This window comes from Cryptomeria japonica, chromosome 1 (assembly GCF_030272615.1).
Source record: "Cryptomeria japonica chromosome 1, Sugi_1.0, whole genome shotgun sequence".
Classification (NCBI taxonomy): Eukaryota; Viridiplantae; Streptophyta; class Pinopsida; order Cupressales; family Cupressaceae; genus Cryptomeria; species Cryptomeria japonica.
In genome coordinates this window covers 17,462,715-17,486,843 of record NC_081405.1, presented here as the reverse complement: position 1 = coordinate 17,486,843, position 24,129 = coordinate 17,462,715, and the positions used below count along the sequence as shown (strand labels likewise).

The window sequence follows — 24,129 nt, the reverse complement described above, 5'->3', positions numbered from 1 at the left end:
AATCAAAAGCCAACTAATGTTGTCGATCCTCGATTGGATTGCTATGGATATTTCTCAACTTTCAATTATACAAAAAAAACATCAGAGTTTATTTGTAGCAACATTCTTTCATTAGCAAGGAAACTTTGCACGTAGCTCAGCTCAATATGTAAACTCATAAAGTTCACCCTACATGCAATAGTCTGATATGTACGGTCCTCTAGAACTGGGTGAAACTTTGCTCTGTGTAATGTGGAATGCTATTGGTTATTGTTGTAACAGGTACTCATTGTATTCTCTGATAGCCACAGTGAAAAACATGACACCAATAGATTTCAACTTGAATTATAACTCCTTGTATGTATGCCATGGAGCGGCTATTGCTTATATTATTACACTTCAACTCCAAATTTAACATTAATCGAAATTGCACAAAGTATAAATCATATAATTACTATGAAAAACATGACACCAACAGATTTCAACTTGAAAAGGATGCCACCCATGCAGTCCAATATGGTCTTAGCTACCCCAGAACTCCATATTTAACGCTAATCTAAATTGCAAATTATATAACACCGCATGGTTACAATGTAAAAAATAAAATAATGATTGATTTCAGCATAAAAAGTGCCACATATGCAGTACCATACAGCCATTCAAATTATCACCAGCTCCTATTTATGATGTTGTGAGTTCTGTGTTACAGTACGTTGCATTTTCGCATCGTGACATTTAATTATTTTATTTTTTGCGAAGTCAATGTAATTTTGTACTAGCCACCTCGGGTTGCTTCGTCTGACAATTCGTTAACATAAATATTTTACAAAAAGTAAGATAAAACACATTTTTTGTACTTCAGAAAAGTTAATATGAGAAATGGCCAAAATATTGCTCAAGTAGAATCCAACTCTACTAAACAGATATTGAGTTCACATCACGCACAAATAATCCCAGTTTTACAATAGGGAATTAGGAACTGTAGTGAAGGCAATTGACTTGCATTAATAGGCCATAAAATTTGCCTTCCGTGTAAAAATGTTTTGCAAGAGCCATGTCACAACAGCCTAAAATTTGATGAAATCTAGCAAATTTGCATAGCATGTGATGTAGATTCCTATTCCTCAAAATTGGCCTGAAGAAGGCATCTTCTCGAAGGGTATTAAAAAGATTAAACTATTAAAAAAATAAATTCATATCAACTACAAAATTACATTGACTTAGCAAAAATTAAATGAATGCATAGATTGAGAGGGCAAATTTTGAAAATTCTCTCAGCACTATGTTTCATGCCAAGCCAACTTTATAAAATACATTTGATACTGAATTCTCAAATACAATACTCTGGTCAGCCACTGTTAGGCATCAGAACGATCTTGGTGCTTGAAACTTGAAATATGGCAGCCAACTTTAGACATGCAGAAAACATTGACAAATCAGGAGAATGTGTTGCTATAAAGGGAATTCCCAAAACAAGCACCAGGTTCTCCTATACACTGTCAAACATACCAGGCATATCACACTGAGAGACAAAGCAACAAAGATATGATCCGATCATTCCAATTCTCTCCTCAGGCTCAGCATGAAAGCTCAATTGGATACAAAGCAACACCATTACGAGCAGCTTGAATGCGACCCCATCTACCTAATCGAGGCTCCTGTTTAAGACATTTCCAATTACAGCATGAGTGCTTGCTCCATCTGTTACTTTCAGTGATTGATAAAACAACTTGTATTGGAATCTTGGAAGGAATCCCTACAGAATTTAGAATGAAAAAATATGCATATGAATGTGAAATTTTTGAACATTTAGCATTGGTTTGTACCTATAAATCAACAGGTAAGAAAGCAAAAGTATTGGAGCAGATAGAATTTAGTGAAACCAGAATATAGGTAGATATTGAAAAGGCCCAACTTGTAAATGTATTGGATATAGTCACCACAAAAAAATTAAGCTATATCACATTCAATTAAACTAATTAATAATAGTGCAATGAAGTCTTTTATGATAAGGTAAGTATTTAAGTAGGCACGAGGACCATAGAAAAAATCAGTGCGAAATTTCGCTCGTGACACAATAATGGAGTGGAATCCTTTAAGTATCCCCAGAACAAAATATACTCAACAATAAGAAAAGAACAGAATATAAATTTGATTATAGAGTGATGGGCTTAGAATATAAATTTGATTATAGAGTGGTGAGCTGACTAACCACAATCCAACACACCCGCATCATCTTAGTGTGTATCAGTATTACATATATTAAGGATATACTTAAGACCCAACAAGGGAGGGAGTTTTGCATCCACTCTAATACCACCACTACACCATTACCTAAAGGGCCTTGAGGAAGGTGGCATTCACATAGCCAGCACTTTTCACCAAAGTTGCATGGACACGGATACGGTATCGGATACGGATACGGCTATTTTTTAAGACCCCCAATATGGATACAGCTGGACACGTCATTCATAAAAAACACATACACATATATTTAACACAATTTTCTAAGTTATTCAAGGAGATTTTCATTAGTTCAAAAGCAATATAGACACATAATTGCTACATAAATAATGATAAGTAGATTTAACATTTTACTATATGCAAAAATAGAAGAGTTGCATTGGAAGATAACCCAAAAAATGGGTCACTGAAATAGAAAAACATTCCATTTGTCTTTCTCATTTGGTTTAAGTTTTGTTAATACCCTTTTTTTTGATAATGCATTAATGAAGTTTTTTAAAATTAAATTTAGGAAGACTTACATCAATTTTGTTTAAAAATCAAATCACATTAGTATTTAGCATGGTTGGAAATCAAGTACTTTTGGGCATGCGTGGGTACAATATTTGACGTGTATCTGGGCTGTATAGGATACATATCCGTTTCAGAAAAGGGAACGGATACAGGGAAACGCGTTCCCGAGGAGGGACAAAGGAGTTTCCGGCAACTCTGCTTTGCACCAATCTTCACTCCCAATCCTTTCCACACCCACTAGTACCACTTTCCCCCACTACTCAAAAAAAAAATAGTAGTTGTGTTGACAAATGTCCACAATAGAATGGCAGCTATATTATAGCATATAAAGGTAGAATCATAAAGAGCAAATGAGAAGCATGAAAGAATTGGGAGTAACCTAGAACCCAAAAAGTATAAGAAAAGTATTTCTATATTGTAGGCGGAACTTCACAACGAATTATGTAGCCTCTTTGCCAAAGTCAATGAAAGTATCTTGCAGAAAAACTAAAACACAAAATAATTATGCATAACAGAGAGGAGTATGTGTTCGTGAATGGAGGGGTGGTCAATAAGCCTTCTTTCTAATTCTGAAACCCTTTGACCTCTTTGTTGTTTCAGATTTTTTCTATTGTATTTTTTTTTAATTATATTCTGCATTAGTATTTCTGTATTTAGTTATGAAAGTTTTATTTTTATTTCTTTTGAATTGATCGCAAATTAGGAGTGAGGGTTATAAACTTCCAAAAAAAGTAGTCAGCAACCTAGGTTAAAAAGTAACAATCAATTCCATTACCACAACTTGTCAGAATTTAATCTGATAGAAAATGATCTTCGAAATCAGACACAGTAGCTGAATGGAGAACATGAATTTAACCTCCGTGCAGATGCACAAGGCAATTGCAAGCATATTTTTTTGTTGGTTTGAATGAAGATTATATTCAGTTAAATTTGCTAATGTTTGCCAGGGTAAACTCATCCTTAATGAGTATTGGTTTCAGCATTTCTGTCATTAATAGACATGTATAAAATATCCCAGGAAATATTAACTCAGCAGCAGTATTTTTAGAATTACAATATCTGATGGTAAACCATCAATGTAGCATGAAACTTTTAAAAATTCTTGCAAAACAATTTGCTTGATGCAAAATGTTTGCAAACTAGAATAGACTGCTTCATTTGGTTTGGCTATTGCCCAGCCTTTTGCTGCTGATGTCCTGTACTAATTTTGAAGGTTAATTCTTAACTTGCATTATGTTCTCATTGTTATACTGATGTTCTTTTGAGGATACTATCCCCCTCACTTGGTTTGATGAGATCCGGAAGCTAGTGTTTAATCTTAGCAAAGCCAAGATTAGGATCTTCAATTCCTCCAAAGGTGCCCTCTTCAATTTCCAATTTCTATAAGTTTGGCCTGTATAAATAAGGAGAGAATATAATGTTGATATTTGACAAGGACTCACAAGTCTGAGTCTGAGTCTAAGTCCCAGTACCATTATTGAGTCCGTGGATTAGGCTTGCAGGTCTCATAAGTCTGCACAGACTTGTGCATCCAAGTTTGGAACTCACCAAGACTCCAGGGACACCAGTCAGTCAAAAACAATATTTGTAAAAAAAAAAAAAAAACTCATCATTCTCAACACTAAAAAGGGACTAAACTTAAAACAATCACTTGCAGAGTTTCAATGGAAATGAATATAGTATCTAGCAAATTTCCAACATCCTCTACTATAAATACAACTAGATAAGGAAATTATAAAATTAAAAAAATATGCATATATTCAGTTACTTGTACTAAAAAAGGGTATAGGACATAACTTCTATTAAAGATTTTATTATTTTAGTAAAGATCCCTGTGCCCTCAAAGGCCTTAATTTGGTCTTGACCTGCTGAGAGCTGCCACCTGTAGCCCCCGTGCTAGTTTTACAAAATCAAAAAATCAAAATTAATAATTTTTTTGGTGCTGCACAAGATGGAAAGACAACATTTTTTTCCCAGGTAATTGAATTCCTTATTATTTTGGTTTCCTGAGTCAAACTGAAATCCAAGTAATGCTACTATGATATTTGAAATTATTTTGATATGAAATACGATATAATAAGTTTTTTCCTCAACATTCACTATTTTTCCCAATGATTTTTAAATTTGATAAGTCATCACCTAGATTGGCGTCGAGTCCTAGTCCAAATAAAAAATTGGCTTGTCAAGTTTTCACCGAACTGAGTCTCAACACTACAAATTATACATTTTGGTGAGTCCATTTACAGGTCCATCTATTGACCTTAAGTTGGTTGCTTAGAAAAAGATATGCATAGGATATGCATTCATTTTATTTTTGAATGTGAATTCTTTTGGACATATTTCTTGGGCATCCCTACTAAGATGCTACTCTTTAAACATCATCAAAAAACCTACTTTGCTTTTTGGATGAAAGCTTAGAGAATGTTTAGAGGATTCAAACTGTTTGGTTCAAAGTATGATCCACTGTAAATGAAAACCCATTATTGGATTATCCAAAAGAGTTTGCTGCCCAACTACTATATTCTGAGAGCATCTCCCTACACATTTTTCATCTCTATGCTGCATTTTGTTCTTGCTATCTTTTTCTCCATCTGAGGCAAACTTGGAGGAACAATTATTTTTCAAGTTGTCCATCTACCATGAGATCCAAGAGAGATATTATTCCTTGTTCAAAGTTTCCTTAAAGCTCCTCACTACAGATTTTGGCTATAGCACCTTTATATGTTGACTCTATAAGGCCCTTTAAGGACTGATTGATTAATTACCCACTTCCTTCTAATTGAAGTGTTCAAGAAAGGACTGTTTGATTAATTATCCACTACCTTCTAGTTGAAGTGTTCAAGAATCCTTTGATATGTTGTTTCTGGACATAAGAGTGTGAAGTTGCCCTTCTCATCCAGAGTATAGGATTATGTGGATAAATGCACATTACCAACTGTCTTATAGTGAATCTAAGTAAACAATCCTAGTATGGATTTGTATTTGTGAGATTGGTCAAAAACAAATTGGGGTTGTTTTGGGTTTTGCCCAAACAAAACATATTAAAAAAAAAAAACATGTACATATTTTCAGCCTCATAACAAAAAAATATATTTCCTAATATTTTTTATGTATAGAAATATTTATAGACCCTGTACAATATCAATAAATATATATTATAATAAATATAAATATAATTTGACCCGTTCATGGGTTTCCAAGGGTTAATCCTGTTTGTAAGAACCTTGGAAACAAGGAGGAGATTTGGTCAAAACCCGAACAAGGATGGGTTAAGATCAACTTTGACGGGACCTCTAGGGGTAACCCAGGTACTTTTGGAGCGGGATGTGTGGCTTCCGATGATGGAGGGAAGGTTCTTTTTAAAGGAGCAAAAAGGCTGCAAGATGGAACTAATAATGATGCAGAGGTGCAAGCAGCTCTGTTAGCAATTGATTTGGCAGTAAACATGAAGGTTTCGAAAATCCATTTAGAGGGAGATTCTCAAGTTGTGGTTAATGCAATCATGAAAGGAGTAACCCTGAGTTGGAGATTAAATAAGTTTATCACATTAATCTGCTCAAAATTAAAAACTTTTCAAGATTTTTGCATCTCTCGTGTAAGGAGAAGTGGAAATGTCAATGCTAATGGGTTGTCCAATGTGGCATGTGATCTAGCTAAGGGAGAGGTGAGGTGGTGGGATGGAAATGACAATACCATTCAATGGAGTTAAGATAATCTGCTAAGTATAGTGCCTTGTCATTCTTGAAATGTGCAAAATGTGTTTTTTTCTCTCTATTTGTGTGCCTAGGCTGGCTCAAGTATTACGGGCAATTAATGCTGAATTCCCCTGCATTGGCAGTGGGAGTTGGGAGAGCTTCATTTATTGTTAGAATGGGAATTTTCATTCACTCATTGTGGCAATTGAGCGATTTTGGTGGTGGTAATAGTGGTCTTTGTGCAGAGTTAGGCGGTTTTGTGGGGAGTGCGATATGGAAGCCAATTTCACACTCAAAACAACTAAACTCGTGCTTGCTTTTGGGGGTCCGGTTCCAGCAAAACGGCTGCAAAACATGTTCATTCCGAAGGACCCCCTAGTCTTGAGGGTTGTTCAATTGGTTCTTGGTGAGGAGGTGGTTGTTATCAGACATAGATACTGAACAAGGGTGGGACAACTACGCCTTAATTATGGCGTGGGGACTTGAATTTGGTTATTCTTGTGTGGAGGTGAGAAACATGATGACGGCGATAGTGCCAAGAGATTATTTTCTCAATATGGAATCTCTGCTGGAGTGGGCGGTCCCGAGATGGGGCTTTAATGTTTCGGAAGGCATCTTGGAGGAACGCGCTGAGCTTAGAGGCAGGCATTTGCGAATTCCTTTTCTAAGACGTCGAGAAGAAGTAAAAGAAAGATTTCAAGATGATGCGAGGAGAGGGTGGGAGGGCCTGATAATGTACATTCAAATCATGGAATTGGAGAAGATTATTAGGCAGGCGAAGGAGGAAGCTAGGGTGGTGGAGGAGGAGCAAAGGAGGCGACCGATAACCAGGCGTCTATTTGCAGAAATGGACAAGCAGAATACGTCGCGGGCTAACAGACCGAATGGTGAAGTGTACAGGGTTGGGAGTGCTGCGAGCTCATCGAATGCAGAGGCAATGAAGAAAGAGAGATAAAGATACTGCAGGCCAAGGTACCTCTTGGTGCCATTTCTTTTTTCAGTTAAATTCTTGTTTTGAAAAGATGAGCTTTCAATTAGAACAGTTTGAATAGTATATGCCATTTTTTGTCTAGCATAATGTATATGACATTCTCATGCTTGTAAATATGGGGTATGGTTTGTGCAAACTACTAGTTTATGGATTTTTTTTTATGGGTGGTTTGGTTTTTTTTGTGGATTTTTTGGGTGGTTTGAGGGATATAATCCAGTTGAAGAGGTACAGTTTAGTTTTATTCAATAAAAAAAATATATTACCGATCAAAAAAAATATATAAATATAATTTATTTTACTAAATAATCAACTTTGAACTTCTTATCAAATAATGCTATAAGTAATTTAAACATAGCTAGAAGGCTAAAAATACAAAAGTTGCAGCTAAATCTTTCCCCACACTATTCACGTTTCAAAGATACCAGACTCGTATGGAAACTTCATATTTAATGTACTATTTTACACAACATCATGTTGTATTGTGTTGATACAGACTCCAATAATGTTGGCGTAATTAATTTAGTTTATTCATCTCCTAGGATATAATTACACTTTACTTAAGCTTACTTAGGGAATTGAATAGGATTAGTTGGAGCATTTCCACTTTAGGTGGAATTGTCCTTTCCTACGATGCATTTTTACTTGTGTCAGGTGGTTGAATTCTAACTCCTACCTACCCTTGCATTTCATTGAGCAACATGTCAAAACTGTGTGCTCTCTTCTCCTTTTGCCTTGCCTTTATAAGTAGGCTTATGCACATTGTATGTTAAATCCAATTCAAGATCCGGGTATTTTGCATCTTGATGAGAATACAGTTTGTTCTTGTCACATATTATTTCTCTCTTGTTCTTGTCACATATTATTTCTCTCTTGTTCTTGTGCTTTCCATTGCCTCTAGATCTTGGGTGGCTACCTTCATAGCCAATTCTTACATGGTATCAGAGTCATTAAAGGGCCATTGGTTTGCCATTTGAGAGAATTTTGGTGCAATTTGGGGTTTTCCATTTCGTGGCTTTCTATTGCAGATCACAATTGGAGCTTGATGGGTCAAATCTAAGGTTGACATTGGATTGAAGAGGTTTGAGAAAGTCAAATTTGCCTTTTATTTTGTCCAAATCTGACACCAAAGGCCAAATCTAGAGTCATTTGAAGGTGAAGGGTGGTTATCTGTCCCAGGAGCAATCTGCAATTTTGGAGCACATTGGGCCAAATCCGACATTGCTATTGCACTTAGAAGGTCCAAAAACCCCAAGATCGCCTTCCATTCGCCAAAATCTTAGCAGTTCACCCAGAGTTGAGAAAAATTCTTCCCCCCTTGGCTGTACGGATGGCGGTACAATCTGCAGCAGTAGGTACAATTTTTTTTTAAAATATAAAATAAAATATATTTTCATTTTCCATAGAAAAATTTTAAATCAAAGGACAGTTTTTTGTTTTGGTTTTTTAAAATAAAAAATAATATAAAATTGTTTTTCGGAGGGGGGGTGATCTTTTTGGGCTTGCAAGCCTACGACATCGCAAGCACCTACGGGTATCGCAGTACTTGCAGCCCGCAGGCTCAGCAATTACTGGTACTATGTTTTTCTCTCTTTCTCCATTTGTGAGAGATTGCATTGCATTTGTACATGGGTACCTAACATGGCGTAGTAGTTGGGACCCATCTTGCATTGTTAGCTTGAGTCTACATTCCCCTAAGTTTCACTTAAGGGGGGGTGTTGGTATAATTAATTTATTTTATTTATCTCCTAGGATATAATTACACTTTACTTAAGCTTACTTAGGGAATTGAATAGGATTAGTTGGAGCATTTCCACTTTAGGTGGAATTGTCCTTTCCTAGGATATGCATTGTTACTTGTGTCAGATGGTTGAGTTCTAACTAACTCCTAACTACCCTTGCATCTCATTGAGCCACATGTCATTATTGTGTGCTCTCTTCTCCTTTTGCCTTGCCTTTATAAGCAAGCTTATGCACATTGTATGTTAAATCCAGTTGAAGATCCATCTATTTTGCATCTTGATGAGAATGCGGTTTGTTCTTGTCACATATTATTTCTCTCTTATTCTTGTGCTTTCCATTGCCTCTAGATCTTGGGTGGCTACCTTTGTAGCCAATTCTTACAAGTAATAATGTGGTAAAAAATAAAAAATACAATAATTCTTAAAAAATCTCAACTATTGATGATTTGCTGTCACACACTAAAGTTTTTCCAATGCAAGTGATACTGGCTTTTCCACTACTTCCACATCTTTGCCTTGGATGTTGTGCAAGTCTCTTTGTTGTATGTTTCAAAGATTTAATCTTCATGCTCTTCTCAACTTGGACCACTCACTAGATGAGGCCCTCACATCCATTATAGTATTATATAGTTATGCAAGATTTTCCCTATGGCCTTGATGAGCATTAGGGATTTGGTTACCCCTCATGTAATATGTGAGGATAGCTGAGCCTCATTTGTTTTATATCTTTGTGTGTAACTTGTGGTCTATTAAATAGTTTAAAACACATTACTCAGTAGACCCAAATTTGACTCAGATACAACTTGGCAAAATTTTGAAACATTATATACACACATATATTTACAAAATAATCTTCAAAAACATATATAGAACTGAAATTAGATAAGTGATAAAATAGATTTTCACTAATTCATATAGATCAAAAGATGTCCACCATACATCATACTGTCATATGATCATAAATTACAAATCCCTATTAATATTTTAAAACATTTTTTCTACAAATTAAACTTCTAAGTGGCTGTCTGGGTGCTCTTGAAGTGGATGATAATAATTCTACTTGACAAAGAATGTCTTCCTTAGGCATATCATGGGCAGCCACATCCATGGAAGCACCAACTACTGTCTCTTCCTAGCCTTGTGCTGCTACATCTGCCGTCTATTTTGCTGCTTCTCTCTCAATATCAATGGTCTACATCATCATTGATCCAATCTAAATATGGATCTATGTCATCAAGGTTGATGACATCACGCGTGTCCCTTCCCTCCATCCACCTTTTCAATACACATACGAAGATTATACCACACAAAAACAAGGTATTGATTGACTGCATTATCGATCACAACTTGAACAACAGTTTGCACACCCACCTCATCCAACATCTTGCATAGTGTCTCTATATTTTTAACTACAGTAGAGGACTCATCTAACTTCAAGAACACCAACTGATTATTTGAAGCAACGAGGAAGCTAATTAGGGTGTAATTTCTACCATCCATCCACCCATTTAAACAAAACAGTGTAGCCCTTTCTTTGTCAAGCCCTCTTTTGTTCCTCCACCAAGCGCTTTGTATGTCCAACAACATCATCCAACAACAATGCACTCGAAATGATTGTTTGATGACTTAAACTCTAAGATACCAGCTCTTGGCAAAATGCGCTGGGTCCGGGTCTTGGTTCTCCTCGAGTTCTCCCTGGGTTCCTCCCGAGTCCTGCCTAGGTGGCTAGGTTCTCTGTGGGTCCTCCCACAAAGAACCCACAGAGAACCCAACCACCTAGGCAAGACCCGGGAGGAACCCAAGGAGAACCCGGGCAGACCCAAGAGAACCAAGGCCCATGGGTTCCCAAAAACGAGGCCCACAGGTCATAAAAACACAAAAAACAATTAAAAAACACCTATTTTAATATTTTTGTGAGATTTTGCCAAGATCTAGAGGCAATGAAAAGCATAAATAAGAAAGAACAAAATAGATGATAGGAATAAACTGTATTCTATCAAGATGCAAAATGTGATCAACTGGATCATCAATCGTTACATACAATGAATATGAGCCTGCATATATAGGCAAGCCGATATGGATATGTGACCACACAAACATGACATGTGGCTCAATAAGAAACAAGGGTAGGTAGGAAATAGGTGTGGGTAGGTAGGAGAAACAATAAAATATTCCACATGAAGTGGAATGTAACAACAAGATAAGATCAACACCATAAAAGGTGGAAATTCTCCTACCACACACTATCCCAATGTGGCACAAACGCCCAAGTGTCTCATACCCAAACTACTATGAAATGCATTTCCTAAGTAAACTTAAGTGTAATAATATCCAAAATGAATAATTATTTACACCAACAATTTTTTTAACATCTAAACCCTAATTTTGCCCCTTTATGATGCATGAAATGCATCAAAACATATATATAATTTTGATGTTTGAATATATATATATAATTAAAATATATATATATGTACGGACGTACCGGTACCCAAGGAAAAAAAATTGTCGAATCCGCGAATCCGTACTAGAATCGGTAACTTAGCTTAAACTCTTTCCCTATTTTTGTCAATTTTGTGACAGTTGACTTCCAATAAGGGTTCCTTGCAACATGGAAGCATATGTTATTGAAGTACCAAAAATTAGTGATTGTCAACCTCACCTGATTTGGCTTCTCTTAGTTCCATGTCGTAACTTTGATGGGAGATTGGGCACCGAGTGTTTTGTGGAACAAAGAAACCATGAATATCTAAATGATGGCTGACTAGAAATACCTATCATAAAAGAGCTTCGCATCTATGAGCCTGTTAGAATAATATTTAATATTATTATTGTTAATGGTCAATAATGTAACTAGTTGTTAGACATCTTAAATGTCTACAGTAACAGGTAGATAGAAGTAGGTGTCTTCTTAAATATCTACAGTGTTTTGTATTTCTATAAAATGTAATCTTTTCCCAGTTTATAAATAAACAAGATATTTTTACCAATGAATCTGTTATTCACATGGTATCAGAGCTAGGTTAAAGGAGTTATATAATATTTTTGAAATTTCTCCAAAACCCATCTAGGGTTTCTTGTGCCTCGCTCTCGTGCTAGGAGTTTGACACTCAATTTCAAGGCGAAATTTTTTTTCGATCACAAAATTCTTCGTGAGTTTTTCAAAACCTCAACTAGGTTACCGTCAGATTTTTCTAGGTCTACAGATTTTTTTCGCCTAAGGGTTCTGCACATTTGACTAGGGTTTTGACAATTCAATTCAAGTCAAAATTTTATTTTGATTGTAAATTCTAGTTGGGTTTTCCGAAATCTGAACTGAGTTGTCGTCAGATTTTTCTAGGTGCATCATTTTTTGTGGCTTGGTTTTTGAGCTTGCAAATTTGACCCTTCAGTCGAAAAATAATTCTAATTACAGATTCCTTGTGGGTTTTTCAAGTGCTCTTTTGGGTCTTCCGAAAAATTTTGCCTCGAAAACCATGCTAGGGTTTCAGTTTTTGTATGAGAATCCGACTTGCAGACTTTTTAAAAAACCCTCTGTTTTCATCTTCTGGTTTTCGTGCATTCGTGCCTTCACCAGTTCGACCTCGGGGTACGTGATGCCATCTCTGATGAATATAATGCTTGAAAGCAGCCAGAAATTCAACAACCGCAACTACAACACCTGGAAGCAGCATATGCTGACCATTTTTTAGTATCGATGTCTTGATGCAGTTGTTTTGGGCACGTCTCAACGTCCAACCACAGCCGACAAAGATCAAGACAAATAGGATGAGCGCAATCGGGAAGCAATCATGCTCATCAAACTCTCCATCACCGATGAGCAGCTACCTAAGGTACCGTCCGGCAAAACTGCGAAGGAGAAATGGGATCATTTGAAGAGTCTCCATGAAACCTCTGACAAGAGCAAAGCATTCTTTCTAAACATGCTCTTTTCGATTATGATGGACGAAAGGACACCTCTGCAGGATCACTTGACCAAGATCAAGGACATCCGTGACCAACTTGAGGCGATTGGTCACACAATGGAGGAAGAGGACATGGTCGTCATCACTCTAAAGAGTTTGCCAAAATCTTATGAGCATTTCATCGAAAAGCTCAATATCACTTCCACAGACGTCGATTTGAAGTTTTCCGATCTTTGCAACAAGCTTTTACAACAAGATCGGTGGTGCCAACAGTTTGGAAGCAGTACCAGTTCCACCTCCACCAAGCAAGCGTTCTCTGCCAAATCTTTTGCGAAGAACAAAGGTAAGGCTCAGTCTTCTCAGCCGAAAGGCTCTGGTTCCTCTCAGGACAACAAGAAGAAGAAGAACGTTCAGTGCAATTATTGTCCTAAGTTTGGTCAAATGAAAGTCGAGTGCCGAATTCAATTAGCTTCTGAACAAAAGAAGCAAGGAGGGTCTCAACAGAAAGCAAATGTCGTCGAACACTCAGAGCAGAAAGAATCTACTTTCTATGCTTTTATGGCCAAGAGAACAACAAATCCAATCCACTCTTCTGCCTGGTATATTGATTCAAGGGCTTCGCGGCATTTTACTCATCATCGGGATTGGTTCACGAAATTTGAACCATTCTCGGATTCAGTAATCTTCGGAGCAGGAGAAGAGTACACAATTGCTAGTAAGGGCACTGTCCAAATTCACTCAGGAGGTAGAAATTTATTTTTTCTTGATGTCTACTATGTTCCAAGCATGGAACATAATCTCCTCTCCGTCACTCAAATCATGAGGCATTCTCCTCAATTAGATGTTGTCTTCAGTTCGTCCATCTGTAGCATCGTTGATAGGGAGACTCGTACTACAATTGCTATGCGACTTGAGGATCATGGTCTATATAGACTTGCTAGTTCTGGTGATTCTCACGAGCACACTTTGGTTGCTCAAAGTGCATCCATTAGAACACTTTGCATCAGCGTCATGGGCACTTAAACATGCACTATATCTCTCAGTTATATCGGGAGGGTTTGGTTACTGGTTTACCTAAGATCCAACCTCAAAATCATGGAGTTTGTGCAGCCTATCAAGCTGGGAAGCAGCATTGGACACCATTCTCGGATGGTGATTCTTGGCGAGCCTCCAAGGTCCTTCAATTGGTTCACGCTAATGTATGTGGGCCAACGAACACTCCATCTGTTACTGGTTGCAGGTACTTCTTGTTATTTGTTGACGATTTCAATCGTAAAATGTGGGTGTATTTTCTGAAAAATAAATCAGATGTGTTCAATACATTTCAGCAAGTTTAAGGCCTTAGTTGAGAAAGAATCTGGTTCTTAGATTGCCACTCTAAGGTCAGATAATGGGGGAGAGTTTTGTTCCAATGACTTCTCTACATTTTGTGCTACACATGGCATTAAACACCACCTCACCACACCATACAACCCTCAGCAAAATGGTGTCGTTGAAACGTAGGAATCAGTCACCTACACATGTCGTCAAGAAGATGACTTCTGAAGAAGCCTGGTCAGGACGCAAGCCTAAAGTGGGTCATTTGAAAGTCTTTGGTTCTACCGCTCATGTATGGATTCCGGACGACAAACCTGCTAAGCTGGACTCAAAGAGCCAAACACTTATGTTTGCTGGTTACAACAACAACCACAAGGCCTCCAAGTTGATTGATGTGGAGACAGATTGTCTCATTTTCAATCGTGATGTTGTGGTTGATGAGACTAGTGGTCCATTTATGCCTTCTACTACTCCTAGTCCTACAACTCCATCTGTGAAGTCTTTTGATGTTGGTGTTCGTCTTCCTCTTGGTTCCCATGATGGGAGGGCTTCAGAGCATTCTAACTCTGAAGATGAGGAATCTACCGATCCAGCACCACCTGATTTTTCAGAGAATTTGCATCCAGATGATTTTGTTTCGAAAACTCCAGGGGATGTTGTTCCTCCAATGCCAGATGTTGGTACTTCTACCCTCAGACCTAAATGGTGAGCCAAGACAATATGAGATCTTCGTGATGATGAGCTTCTTGAGGATAAATCAGTTCGCCGCAAGAGAAAGCAACAAAATATAGTACACCTTGCACTTATGGCCAACATCCACAACATCTCTGAGCCCCAGACGTATTTAGAGGCTAAAGGCTATAGAGATAGAATATCATAGTCTTCTGAAGAATAACACTTGGGGTCTTTCTGATTTGCCTTTTGGGAAGAAACCTATCAGCTGTAAATGGATTTACAAAGTCAAGTATCATGCAGATGGTACTTTGGATAAGTACAAGGTCAGATTGGTTGCTCGAGGTTTTACATAGCGAGAGGGCATTGACTACGAGGAGACTTTTGCTCCAATTGCCAAGATGAGTACAATTCGTCTTCTTCTCGCCATTGCAGCTCAGTTTGGATGGAAACTTCATCAGATGGATGTTAAGAGTGCATTCCTCAACGGTGAGTTGTAGATTAGTAAAAACCCTCTATGGCTTGAAGCAAGCCCCTCGGGCTTGGTACTTCAAGATTGATCAGTATTTGGTTGAACATGATTTTCAACGCAGTCCCTCTGACACTAATCTGTAAGTCAAACTCTCTGATGATTGTATCCTCTTTCTTGTTGCCTACGTGGATGACTTGATCGTTACTGGCAATTCCGCACATTTGATTACAGCCATCAAACACGACTTGTGCCAAGCTTTTGACATGACAAATTTGGGGCTTCTCCATTATCGCTTAGGTGTCGAAGTGCGGCAGACTGATGACAATATCTTTATTTCACAATCCAAGTATGCCCGCAGTTTGCTTGACAAGTTTCGAATGTAGGATTGTAAACCTGCTTCCAAACCTATGGAGAAAGGGCTGAAGTTATCAGCCAAGTCCGATTCACCTACAGTAGATGAAACCGAATTCAGGCAACTAGTAGGTAGCCTCATCTACCTCACTGCCACTAGACCTGACATCTGTTTTGCTATCAGCTACATCTCTCGCTTCATGGCAACCCCAAAAGCTGATCATTGGATTGCAGCTAAGCGAGTACTGCGATATGTGAAAGGCACTTCAGACTATGGCATTTTGTATAACAGGTGCAACAATCCAAAGCTGATTGGTTATACTGACTCAGATTGGGCAAGATCAGTGGATGACAGAAAATCCACTTCTGGGTACATAGTCAGTTTGGGTATTGGTGTCGTCACTTGGAGCAGCAAGAAGCAACAAGTCGTGGCTCTTTCCTCGACCGAAGCTGAATACCGAGGAATAGTCACAACGCATGTGAGGCAGTTTGGCTTCGAAGGATGCTTTCTGACATGCAAATGTCGCAAGCAGGGCCTTCTCCCTTGTATATTGATAATCAAGGGGTGCTCAAACTGACCAAAAATCCAATCTTCCATGAACGTACCAAGCATGTCGAGCTTCATTGTCATTACATCTGCAAGCTGGTAGAAGACGGATCAGTTCAATTGCAATATGTTCCGACAGCGGATCAGACTGCGGATATTCTCACCAAGTCTCTAAGCCCAGATAAATTTGTAAAATTCAAGGGGCAACTTGGTGTTTTTGACATATTGACCATTAAGGGAAGGTGTTAGAATAATATTTAATATTATTATTGTTAATGGTCAATAACGTAATTGGCTGTTAGACATCTTAAATGTCTACAGTAACAAGTAGTTAGAAGTAGGTGTCTTCTTAAATATCTACAGTGTTTTGTATTTCTATAAATTGTAATCTTTTCCCAATTTATAAATAAACAAGATATTTTTACCAGTGAATCAGTTATTCACAGAGCCAATGCAAGAGCTCATTACTTTAATCTCAAGTGAAGACCCCACTATAGCTACTAATGCCACAATAGTCCTTTTGTTTTCTAATTTCCATAACTTATATAAAGAAAGGGGAGCATTACCTTAATCTGCCCTTTATCACAAAGAGAAACATAACTTCCAAGAGTCTGCACAAGATACTATTTGAGCTCATCGATGCCTTCTATCATCTACATAACACAATGTTTACACACAAGTAGTCTTGTGTTTCCCCTTGAGGTTTCATTCTACTAGGCGGATGTCTAGTCTTGCCACCAACTTTATTACTTCCATTAAATCATATCTCAAAAAAATAACTCAATTTCAAACCCTATCATAATAGCATCTATCAAAATAATATTGTAATATTGATATAATGGTCATCTTAGTCATTTAGTTAGAATTTAGAAACTTCCGTTTGTCTTTCATCTTTAGTTAGTTTCAAGAAGTTTCCTTTTTGTCTTTCGTGTTTCTATTCTCAATCATTTCTGTTATGGAAAAATCGTCTTGTATTTTTCTATATAAGGAGAGTATTCCTCTCCTTAATTAATTACGACATTGAATTATCATTTCATGGTATCAAAGCTTAGATTCCTTTTTGGTGAATTTTTTTAGTAAAAAAATTCGTGCATTTTCTGATTTTTTCCACAAAAAATCATGGAAGGGTTTTGCTTGATTTTTCCACTAAAATCAGGGAGAAATTATTTCTGTTTATTACTTGTGATGGTCATGACTAAAGTTTTTTAATAGACCGGAGGGTTTTATGCGATTTTGCCTCAAAAATCGTGGATGGATTTTCTGATTTTTCTCCACAAAAAATCATGGAGCGTTTTGCACGATTTTCTCTTCAAAAATCATGGTTTCTCGATTCATTTTTTGCACAATTTTTTCACACAAAATTTGTGGGTTCTTTCTCTGTTGGAGGGTTTTCAGATTGTATTATTGATATAATGGTCATATTAGTCATTTAGTTAGTATTTAGAAACTTCCGTTTATATATTTCGTCTTTAGTTAGTTTTAGGAAGTTTCTTTTTTGTCTTTCATGTTTCTATTCTTGATCGTTTCTATCATGAGAAAATCGTCTTGCAATTTTTTATATGAGTATTCCTTTAATTAATTACAACATCGAATTATCATTTCAGCATCTAGTTAAACCAAAATAATAATAATAATAAAATCCTAGAATGAGAAGGTAAAACAAAACAAGAATCTAAAAATAAATAAATAAATGAGTAGGGGCATTGTTCAATACCTTTCAAATGCTACCAAAAATGTTGTCAAATCAGCCAAAGATAAGCAAAACATGTTGAAATTGCCTGAAAATTCACCAAATGTTAATGCACCAAAGGAGTGACTGCTGGAAGACCAAATTGTTTATAATTAAGTGTTCTGATGTTTTTGTCTGGAGAATCTTGTTTTGCACCGACAAGCAAGGTTTTCTGTCAAACTCACCAGTTTTGGCATGTTTACTTGCAAGTAACTTGCCAAGGAATCAGAAAAAAAACTCATTATCCACAAGTGACTCAGCCAGCATTTTGTCTTGCAGTTTTTAAACTAAGGTATGTTTGACTTGTTTGCACAATTCTGCGCTGTGTTTTTTGTGGGGGGCTTTACATTCCTTCTTAAACACCTCCTACTTTCTTAGGCACTCTATTTACAGTTTCTTTTGCTGGTTGTGTTTTTGAGATCCATGTAGCTACTTACATTTGTAGAAAATTGTATCATATCATTATTTCATTGTAAAGAATTATACAAATAGCTGTGGATGCAATTGATGCAGATAGCTGGATAGTTCTCAATAAAAGCCAAGTTAAATTTAGCATTCAGAGACATCCAAAGCTTCTATGTTCACCTAAATGTGTACATGGACTAACATTTACCATAGATATCTGCATGTCCATAATATATCTAGTATTGCCGTTGTGCAAAAATGACATAGAAATGGTCCAACATGATAATCAATATTTTAATCAATTGGGAAGGCTCATAAAAATAGCAAATAACAGAAAGCTATGCAAACATTTATGAAATTTTGATCATAGAATTGTTTATCTTTCATGGTCATCCAAAACTTGATCTTAATCAAATGGTAAAGCAAGATACAAGGTATATGGTTATGTGAATCTTTATTGAAAAACATTGAGCTAGTGAGATAGAGGCATAATGCACATTTAATCTAGTAATTAATCAAATAGACTAACCCTTATAAATCAATGTTTTATTAGTAGGAGAATAGAAAGCATTCAGTGCAACCACAGAAATGCAAGACCACATTTATCATGAAAGAAAAATGCTCCTGCCACAGACAACAATGTCATTCCATGTATCTTATACATTTCAGCATTCTTTTAGATCGTTGAATATTGAGAGCAACAGACAAGAATTCAACCTTGAGCAGTTATTTTCCACCATAGAAACACAAATCCAAACCTTCAATATAAACTGAAAATAAAACATACAATGGCTTTGAAACTTATTGAACTAAGATTGAAAATAAAAGAAAAACATGTACCTGCCCAACTCCAGCAATAAGAAATCGTCCAGACCGTGCAAATGCGAGTGAATTAACAAATCCAGTCTGTTTTCTCAAAGCATGGCAAACAAGACATCTATTCAGAATAACTGACATAAAATGAACATGGGCTAAATATTTCAAATAAGGTATCACCTCAGAGCATACAAAATGCACAAAACAAGAAATATAGAATATAATATAATACTAAAGGAATCATGGTTGTGTACCAGTCTGAAGACCCAAACATAAAAAGGCAATTATAATAAAATATTAATCTAAATCAGAGAGAGACATAGAGATGATAGAGCCGAAAAAGCACAGAAGAGACAGAAAGATGAGGAGAAAAAAAATGTGGAGAAGCAAAGTAGAATAATAAACCAATGTAAGGAAAGTTTCAGAAGGCAAGAAGAGCAAGGGCAGGAGTTGAAAGTCCATGATCTGCCAAAAGGCTTCTTCCAAGTTGAGTGTGAATCAAAGATTCAAGAGGAAATACAAAAAGGGGGCCCTTGGCTAATGGACAAAGTTGGATTCTACATCAAGGATGGGAAGCCAAAGTTTGACCCTCCTAAGCACAACATTTTGAATACACCAATGTGGATTAGAATGTATAACCCAAGGTTGTAGAACTCGCTAGAAACTCCCACAACTCGCGAGCTATCAAGCCCATATGAGTTACTCGCTAATATACTCACCAATGAGTTTTTCAAAAACTCACAATGGTTTCATCCCAAAAAGCCCATGCGTATATGCAAAAATGGCAATTTTTTGTGTAAAACTCATTGCAATTGATTAAAATTGCTGTTTTCAATGACATTTTGACCTTTTTTTGGCACACAACAGTGGGTTAGGGCATGCAGCTTCGACTAAGGAATGTGTTGAGGTGTTTTTTAAGACACCTCAAACATAGAATAAAATACCAAAGTATTCTATCCTCTCTTGAACAAAGAAACCTCATATGCTATACAATGTGATCAAATGAGATGACTCCAAGGTTTACAAAGCGAACTATGCCACTTAATGATGTGGATAGACTCAGTGAATTGATGTGATTTTGTTGGAATCACAAGGGTACTTACATTTTGAACTATGCTAGAACATGGACTCTATACTAACTCACTGGAAAAATAAAGACAAAAGAGGATAAGGGTTAGGAGATCCTATGCTAATCCTAAGAATGTAGAAAATGATTATTGAATCGGTGACACCAAACCAAGCTTTCCTTCGCCATGCGGGAACAACTACACAAAGATGGTGCAATCTCCTAGGGATGAGCAAATGATTGGCATATCGCCTATGCACACCAACGTTATGAACAATGAGCATATAGTAATTGAAATTAAGCGTTTTAATCAAGTTCACTTTAACCACAAACTATAATTTGCATTCAACAAACTGCAAGTGGTATGAACACAAGTTTCACCATTCATCAACAATAAAGTATTCCATTCATCTAACAAACATTTACGCTATGAGATGTAGAGACCATGCAACAAGTTGAAATAGCACACCAAAATCCACCATCTCTTCAATGAAAATAGTATTATTATTACAACAAGCCTTGGCAACTATCTCCTTTCCTCCTACTCTACTCTAGCTATCAACTACTACTAACTATTTGGCTATTAACTATTAACCTTTACAAATGAGATGATTGAGCCTTATATAGAAAGCTCATTGCAATTCAAAGGTCCATATTGATTTGAAATCAACAGACAAGATTACAAAATGAAACCCTAATTAGGGTTTCTTACAACAAACTCCCTCTCGCCTATGAACTAATTACAAAATTTAGGACACATGTAATTCTTTGAGTGTGTACCAATAAGAATTGAGGTTAGGTATATGGAGCAAACTTCAAAGCACTACCATGTGTCACTTGCTCCACCTTGAATAAATCAGGTTCAATGAACCTAAACGTGTTGACTTGGAAGAACTTGATTGGTTGGATGTGAATAGGATGCCACCTCAGCTTGCCATGTAGATCATCATGAAGTGTTTGTGGTTGAGCAATATCTCTTGATACTCAGCATTATCCAAGCTTGATATGATGTGATGGGGCATATTCCCAAATTGCATCATCTTTGAGTGATCAAGCAAACCTTCTAACTTTGCTTAACTCTTCTGAAACTATCTACTTCCTTGATCACGTTTGCATTTCCATTCACTATCTTGGGAATTCACCTTCTTGTGATGCATTTCTACCTTGATCCCAACTTTAGACTTGAATTACTTCACTTGTTGTAGGGGTGTTGCATCTCCCTTTTGATGATGTTTTAAGGTAGACTTTGTAGTGTCCATACTTTGACTTTGATGCAATTAATTCCTCAATTGGGACCATCTCCTTATACTAACAACTATTCTTGGATTTTCGAAGGAAATTCAAGATTGTCAAATATCCCCACCCTCATTGCTATGCCCTTAACATCCTAATGTTGTACATTTGAACCCATTGATGTAATGGTTATAGTCCTTACAAGTACTATGCTTGAGTCCTTATGATACTCTAGATTTCTTGAATTACATGCTTCCTTGATGCTCCTCCAAGCCTCCTTCTAAGCTCCATCTTGATGAATTTCATCCCTTAAACCCTCCTTGCATTGATGAGCTTATGAGTGTAGATCCTTATCCTTCTCATGTCATAAGTCCTTGTTGTGGGTCCTTGTATAGCTTATGCTGTACTTGCTTCATATGCTTCCTCCTTGCCATGATTCCTTCATGTTGCAATGTAGGCTTTGATGCTACAATATTCAAAACCTCCCTTACTCGTCTCCATCTTGCATTTAACGGATTAGGTCTGACTTTATATCCATAGGCCTGAGTTCTAGGCATTTAGGTCCTTCAAGGTCTGAAATTCGTTGCTTAGGATCCAGTTTCTGATGCTTTAGGGTCTGACTTAAAACCCTAAGACCTGAATGGCCATCCCTCATTCCTGATTTTGGTGCCTTAAGATATGATCTTTGCTACTACATTCCATAGGTGCATTTCATTCCCCTTATTGCAGGGCGGGATTGGAGAGTTAGTTTGCATTGCACCCATCCTTGAGCAAGATTTTAGTACTGTTCTGCACAAAATGAAGGATGCTGAGTGCATTTCCAGGGTAAACTTGTATAACACAATGCATGAGCACATTTGATAGGTAGCTAATCAAAACATAAGTTGGCCTTTAAATTGAATTTCCCTTCCTTACATTATTTCTTGACTTCTCCCTTCATGCTGTTGTGCTGAGTATGAAACTTGAATCCCCCTTACGCACGCTTACGCTTGATGCTGATCTTTGCATTGGTGAATCTTCATACATCCTTGTATGCCCATTCCTAAACCTGAAAAACAAACATACTCAGATCAAGATACTAAAAGAAAAGACGTTCTTTTTTTCAAATAAGCTCCTCTGATTTAAATTTCTGATCTAAAGTTTTCTTAAGGCTGCTGGCTTAAAAATGCATTAATGTTGGTCTGCTCCTCTGTGCTTATTTAAAGATATGCCACTTCTAAATCGGGCTTTGATTGCATTGAATGATGCCTCAGTAAAAGGCCTAATTCTCTCTTTTATTCCCTTAACCAATTTAATTGAGTCAGCTGGCCTTGAAATATTTATTTTGCCCTTATTAATTTTTATCTCCCTCTTACCATAGGCCAACTTCGAGCTTGCTCTACCCCTTAGTGAGTTTAAGGGGGTAAAGTGCACAAGAAGAGCGCATTTAGGGCCCTTTTATGCACAACTCAAGCGCATTAGATGGAGAGGTTTGCATAAGGTGTCGGCTAGATATATGTTTTGATTTGTTTCTTTTTTCTCTTGCAACCAAGTCGGCTAGGGCAAGATTTTATACCATCTACCATGTATTAAGCACCCAGCATCAAAGCATCAACTCATCCTTCACATATAAATTAAATTAAATTAAATTAAGTCTGCTCTGAGATTAGATCTGGGCTGCTAATCAGGATTAGATCTGATTTAGGTTTGCTTCAACCCATGCAGGTCTAATCTTTATATTTTTAGGGCTGATTGCAGGCCTGATTACCTCTGTTCTGCATGTTTCACAGTTTCACCACTTCGAAAGCCGGATTTTCATTGTTTAAGGTCTGATTTATATGTGTCTTAAGACCTGATTCGCTACTTTCAAATCAGAACCAAACCTCCTTTGAGCACATTTTGAACATATGCATGCACAAACATCATCATTTACCCTCATGAGCGCATTAGAGGGGTACGCATGCACAAAGAAAGAGTGGGATTCAGGGGTTGCTGTGCACAAATGTAAGGTGTTAGAGCCGATTTAAGACCCTTGTCTAGACAAACAAGGATGAGCGGGATTTAGGTACTTGCTTGCATTAGGTGCCTTGTAGGTCCATCTTCCTTCATTACGTCTGAGTTCATCTAATTAGACCTGATGCTTATTGCTTAAGGTCTGATTTCAAGTCCTTGGATGACCTTTTAGTGCTGTTATGTTTTCCTGTATGGAAGAAGTTCAACTATGGCCAAAACCATCAACTGCATTTTGTTCCCATGAATAAAGTATGTATGCAGACTAGCATGTGACTTAACAAACATTCTTCCACAATTTTCCTCCCTTTTTGGCTTGACTCTATCCCATTCCATCTCTCACAGCATATTTGTTCTATCGACCACCAGTCTATAAGTGATTATCCAAAAAACTTCAAATCAATAAATAAGGAATAGTGGAATACTATGTTTCACTGATTTGAAGAACCACATTGTTTATCTCAGA

At 37.0% G+C, this 24,129-nt stretch overlaps 1 protein-coding gene across 2 annotated transcripts in view; it reads right to left on the bottom strand.

Moving 5' to 3' along the window:
* Positions 1-852: 852 nt before the first annotated feature.
* LOC131068208 (U3 snoRNP-associated protein-like EMB2271) overlaps positions 853-24,129 on the bottom strand; it is a 44,851-nt gene continuing 21,574 nt past the window's right edge. The window contains exons 6-8 of one of the 2 annotated variants that reach the window (XR_009111958.2): positions 19,400-19,465; positions 1,489-1,637; positions 853-1,387 (exon numbers count right to left, since the gene is read on the bottom strand). Coding sequence is in view for 1 of the 2 variants with exons in the window: in XM_058003390.2 (XP_057859373.1) it covers positions 1,557-1,637; positions 19,400-19,465 (147 nt within the window). In the remaining variant the exon portion in view is untranslated. Of the gene's footprint in view, positions 1,638-19,399; positions 19,466-24,129 lie in introns of both variants that reach the window. The other variant, XM_058003390.2, reaches the window with a different exon arrangement.